The 6,004-nt window shown below is 41.4% G+C and overlaps 1 protein-coding gene across 4 annotated transcripts in view; it reads left to right on the top strand.

Annotated features, from left to right (window-relative positions):
* The window catches only part of SNX16 (sorting nexin 16), a 36,288-nt gene that overhangs the window by 1,339 nt on the left and 28,945 nt on the right, over window positions 1–6,004 (top strand). For 3 of the 4 annotated variants that reach the window (XM_010846207.1, XM_010846206.1, XM_010846208.1), the window contains exon 2: window positions 1,737–2,211. In XM_010846207.1, coding sequence (XP_010844509.1) covers window positions 1,837–2,211 — 375 coding nt within the window. In that variant the 5' untranslated portion in view covers window positions 1,737–1,836. The remainder of the gene's footprint in view (window positions 1–1,736; window positions 2,212–6,004) is intronic. The other variant, XM_010846209.1, reaches the window with a different exon arrangement.

Here is a 6,004-nt window from a genome sequence, read left to right as displayed (position 1 = left end):
GGGGCTCGCCGTCCCGAGCCGAGGGGCCCTGGCCTGCGCAGACCGGACCAGACCGTCCTGGGTAGTCCCGGCTCTGCGCTGCCAGCATGCGCGACCTGTCTCGCTCGCCGAGCTGCTCTGGCCACCTCACCTGCCCGTGGTCCTCCAGAGGACCGAGAGGTTCTTCTCAGAGCAGGTCGAGGCCGCGGCGCGAGTCCCGCTTGCTGTCTTCCCGCCGGGCAGCGCTGAGGGCCTCGCGAGCTCAGAGGCTGTGCGGGTCCGGTGTTCCCTGGCCCTGAGGCCTCAGGTGGTCGAGTGGCCGAGGGCAGGGCGACCCCGCCGGCCGTCAGGAGGCTGAGAGTTCAGGCAGTTATTTACTTCTTTGGGGGGAAGCCGTCGGGCGGAACCGAGGAGCGGTGAATCAGCAGCTCGGGCTTCCCGAGTGCCTGATGATGGGGAAGGGTGCCCAGAGCCACGTGCTGGGTTAGAAATGCCTCCGCGTCTTTCGGACTCTGAGCGGCTTGTCTCTTTACCTTTCTCACCAGTAGAGTTGCGTAGACGTAGTTGGATAGGTAGACCCGTTGTTACGTGCCATTTCCCGGATCTGTAATTTACTGCCATTTCGCAGCCTATGGGAAACCTTTTTTCCTGTATCATTGTGAAATTATGAGACAAGATAAACTCCTCCTTTTGACAGCAGAGCTTATGAAGTATGAGTTTTGAACATTTGTTCAGTACCTGCAGTTTATGGTGTAGCGGGATTAGGGATGGTCTGGAAACTACAAGAACGTTTAAACTTTTAATCGTTTAATCTTGTTCGATATGTTTAACGTTCATTGCGGTTTATTTTGGAGAAGGCAATGGCACCCCGCTCCAGTACTCTTGCCTGGAAAATCCCATGGACGGAGGAGCCTGGTAGGCTGCAGTCCATGGGGTCGCTGAGGGTCGGACACGACTGAGCGACTTCACTTTCACTTTTCACTTTCATGCATTGGAGAAGGAGATGGCAACCCACTCCAGTATTCTTGGCTGGAGAATCCCAGGGACAGGGGAGCCTAGTGGGCTTCCGTCTATGGGGTCGCACAGAGTCGGACACGACTGAAGCGACTTAGCAGCAGCAGCAGCAGCAGTTTATTTGATTAATTTAATGTGACCAAGTTTTCCCTCCCCCCAAATCCGTTTGATCCTGGTTTTAATGAACTGTTACTTTAAGAACTGTGTATTATTTACCTTACAAGCTGTCTAAGCTTCTGGTTGACTGTCATTACTCTGGGTAATTTTTTAGTTTCCCTAGTTAAATCGGAAGGAAGTATAAATAATTTTTCTGCCTTTCTTTCCTTCCCTTTACCCTCCACTGCCTGTACGATATTTAGTAGTGTCAGGATCATAATAAAGAGAATAAAGTTTCAGGACCATCTTTATCACTTTTCCTCTTTTCAACTCCTTTATGTCCATGACGTCAGGTTACAATGACCCTTACAGCAATCCATCACGAAGAAAGAGAGGGGAAAAGGATAACATGTAATATTAGGATCAAGAAAAAGAGTGTAGAATACTTCTGCTCTCCTCATCTTGCAAACAGGAGTTCTTAGAGGTGATATTTGTGGATTAAAGAAAGAAGTTTAGGGTGTGTTTTCTTTCTAAACAAAAGAATACAGTGTCACAAAAGTAAAAGAAATGGATATGAGCATTTTGTTTTCTTTTGGATAATGCCCCTGATCAAACACTAATCTTTCATGTGTTCCTCTCATTTTTAGAGAGTGAATTCCTAAGAAGAAAATAATGCATTGCTTATTACTTGTTCTCTAATTGTTCGGACTCAGAAGTGTGCAAGTTTGTTACAAAAGCCAAAAGAAGATGGCAACTCCTTATGTTCCAGTTCCTATGCCCCTAGGGAACTCTGCTTCCAGTTTTGCAACCACCAGAAACCAAAGAAGTTCTTCTTTTGGGAGTATCTCAACAAGCTCAAATTCTTCCAAAGGCCAGTTAGAAGACTCAAATATGGGTAATTTTAAACAGACCAGGGTATCTGACCAAATGGAAAGCACTTCATCTGTCTGTAGCAGTCCCCTCATTAGGACTAAATTTACAGGTGCAGATTCTTCCATTGAGTATTCTGCTAGACCAAGAGAAAGTGAAGAACAAAGTCCTGAAACAGTGAATATTGAAGATAGACCTTCTACACCTATTATCCTGGGTTATGAGGTGATGGAAGAAAGAGCTAAATTTACTGTGAGTATTGACTTCTGCTATCCATCATTAGATGAAAGATTTATTAACTGGTGCTCTAAACTTGTGTTGAATGATGTTAGCCTATACTTGTAATTTCTTGAACATAAAAGTTAGTTGGTTTATACCCCTTAAGTTGTCATGCTGTTGGTATACTTTTGCTTTACTTGAATGAATTTTTGCAAACCAGACACAGTTGTGAAACCAGCACACAAATCAAGAATAGACCATTACAACATCATGAAGGCCTCCCCTCATGCTCTGTCAGTCAATACCCACTCTCCTGATGGCCTAGGTTAATTTTGCCTGTTTCTGTACTTGATGTTAGTGGAATTATGGAGTATTTACTCTTGGATATGGTCTCTTCAGCATACGTTTGTAAGATTCGTCTTTGATCTTGCATGTAATTGTAGGCAGCTCACTTTTATTACTGATGTTACTCCTTTTTGTGAATATACTACAGCTTATCCGTCCTACTGCTGAAGGGCATTTTAATCATTTCCAGTTTGGGACTTTTACAGATACTGCTGCAAACCTGTTAGTACTTGTCCCTCCGTAAACACATGTACTCACTTCTGTTAAAGTCGTAAGAATAAAGTTTCTGGATCATCTGCCCAGATTTAGAAGATACTGATGAACATTGTACCAGAGCGGCCATACTAAGTTATACTCCTTTAAGCAGTGTATGAGAATTCTAGTTATTCCACACCTTCCCAGTTCAGTTCAGTCACTCAGTCGTGTCCTCTGTGACCCCATGGACCGCAGCACGCCAAGCTTCCCTCCATCACCAACTCCTGGAGCTTACTCAGACTGATGTCCATTGAGTCTGTGATGCCATCCAACCATCTCATCCTCTGACGTCCCCTTCTCCCACCTTCAGAATTCTAGTTATTCCACACCTTCCCAACATGTAGTATTTTTTTTTTTTTCATTTTAGCTTTTCTAGTGAGTAGAATGATACATTGTGGTTTTAATTTGCCTTTAAGACTTTTTTTTTTTTTTTTTTTTTGCCCATTTGAGTATTCTCTTTTCTGAAATGTCTGTTCAAGACTTTTGTTCATTTTTCTTTTGGGAGGTCTTTTCTACTTTGATTTATAGTTTCTTGTGCATTTTGTACATAAGTCCTTTTTCAGAACATGCGTTGTGACTATCATCTCTCACTCTGTGATTTGCCTTCCTTAATGGTTCATTCGATAATCAAGAGTTCTTAGTTTTAATATAGTCCAGCACATTAAATTTTTTTTTACAGTTAGCCCTTTTTAAAATCTGCCTCCTTCCAGGTTACAAGTATGTTGTCCTATGTTTTCTTCTAAGAGCTTTATTGTTGGACCTTTCATAGTTAGAGCTATAAACTGTCTGGAATTGATTTTTGTCCATGGTATGAAGTAAGAGTCAAGACACATTTTTTTCTCCCTAAAATCAGGTTTTTATTGAAAAGACAACTCTATCTCCTTTGCATTTGCTTTGTTGCCTATGTCACAATCAGGTGACCATAAATGTATGGGTCTGATTCTATGTTCTATTTCTCCCTTCTTTACTGGTTTCACCCTGTCTTAATTACTAAGGCCCGATGGTAGTCAATACTACCATCTGGTAGCTAAGTACTATAGCTTTGCTGTTCCTCTTCAGGGTTGTTTTGGCCCTTTGCACTGAGATTGTATTAAATCTATCTAGAGAGAACTGACGTATTTATAGTACCGAGTCTTTGAATCTATGAACCTAAACCATGTCATTAAGTCTTTAACTTATTTAAATAATATTTAATTAATTTTAAATAATTTTAAATAATATTTTAATAAGTTATTAAATAATATTTTAAATAATAGTTTTCAGGGCAGAAATCTTAACCTCTTTTGCTAAGATTGATTACTGGGTATGGATATTGTTTGATATTCTCTACATCTTTTAATGTTTCTGTTTGTTCATTGCTAGTTTAATCTATTTTGTTCTCATTATATATTACGTATTTATATATCCAATGACCTTGTTAAATCCATGTATAAGCTTGTTCTTTGAAACTGTTTCTTCTTTCTCTTGGATTTTCTGGAAGTAATGATTTCATATTTACTTCAATATTTCATGTTGTATAGTTAATGACAGTATGGAAGGATCTTCTAGGAAAAAGAATATTGAAATTATAAAGAGGCAGTTTTTAGAGTTAAAATATTGTAAGACATGATATGGATGGCAAATCTGCATGGATCTGACTTTTTTGTGAGTGATTTTTGGACATTATAATAAATTGGTAGCTCATTTCTGTACGGTGACCTACCTTCTCTATGCAAGAATAAGCATTCACTGAGGTAATATTGTGAAAAGTTTGTATATAAAGTCTTTCAAGACAATACAGAGGAAGAAATAAATGACACATATAAAATCAATCATATTCACCTATTTATTAATTTAGTGTTTTTGGAGTACGAGTTATGTGCCAAGCCCTCTTCCAGGTAATAGTGGTACAGGAGCTCAACTGAACATATGAAAGATAGATAAGCAATTTTATTCTTAATATTAGTTTGTCACATGGTGATAAGTGCTATACAGAAGAATCAAAAGGGGGAAAGAAATAGTTTCTTGAAACCAGAGTTGCAATTTAAGTGGCACTGCCAGTCATGGCCTCACAGGAAAGATGTAGCACTAGGAGAAAATGACAGGGACAGACAGGGAGGCCTGGCATGCTGCAGTCCCATGGGGTTGCAAAGAGTCGGACACGACTGAGCCACTGAACTGAAGAGAAAATGAGCCATGACAATACCCAGGACATTGAGAGGGGAGGGAAGGGGCTTCCCAGACAGGTGGTGTAACTGCCGAGACCCTCATGGCTAACAGCAGGATAATCAGTGGGGAGAGATGTAGGAACTGAGGTAAACAGCAAGGGAGTGTGACCCCCAGTTCAAATAGAGCACAGAAGCCTTTATAAGGCCTTTAGAGTTTCCCCCATTTTGAGCTGGGAATCTCAAAAAGATTTTAAAAGGGAAAATCAGATGATCTGACTTAAGCTTTTTAAAGGCTCCTTCTGGCTGCTGAATTGAGACTAGATTTTGTGGGAGAAAAAGGAAGGCAGGAGGTGGTTAGGTTCTTGCAGTAATCCATGGGACATATGGTGGTGTGCACCAGGTGAGGGAAGGGGGCCTGAGAAATTGTCAGATTCTGGAGATGTCTTGAAGAGAGAGCCTTTGGATGGGGGAGATGGAGAAAGCAAAAATGATCCCAACGCTTCTCACCTAAACAATGTGAAAAGTAGAGTTGCCATTTAATGAAATGGCAGATTTTGAGGGAAAGACCAGAATTTGTTTTTGCACATGCTAGGTTTGAAACATTTGTTAGACATCAAGTGGAGATGTCAGTTATGTGTATGTATATATGAGGGTGTACACATGTATATATATTTTATCTCTCTATATATATATATATTCAGTTCAGTTGCTCAGTCAAGTCCGACTCTTTGCGACCCCATGAATTACAGCACGCCAGGCCTCCCTGTCCATCACCAACTCCTGGAGTTCACTCAAACTCACGTCCATCGAGTCGGTGATGGCATCCAGCCATCTCATCCTCTGTCATCCCCTTCTCCTCCTGCCCCCAATCCCTCCCAGCATCAGAGTCTTTTCCAATGAGTCAACTCTTCACATGAGGTGGCCAAAGTACTGGAGTTTCAGCTTTAGCATCATTCCTTCCAAAGAACACCCAGGACCGATCTCCTTTAGAATAGACTGATTGAATCTCCTTGCAGTCCAAGGGACTCTCAAGAGTCTTCTCCAACACCACAGTTCAAAAGCATCAATTCTTTGGCGCT

Source organism: Bison bison, unplaced genomic scaffold, assembly GCF_000754665.1.
Source record: "Bison bison bison isolate TAMUID 2011002044 unplaced genomic scaffold, Bison_UMD1.0 scf7180017864233, whole genome shotgun sequence".
NCBI classification, from domain to species: Eukaryota; Metazoa; Chordata; class Mammalia; order Artiodactyla; family Bovidae; genus Bison; species Bison bison.
The sequence above is the reverse complement of the archived record's forward strand: the minus strand, read 5'-3'. Positions and strand labels throughout refer to the sequence as shown.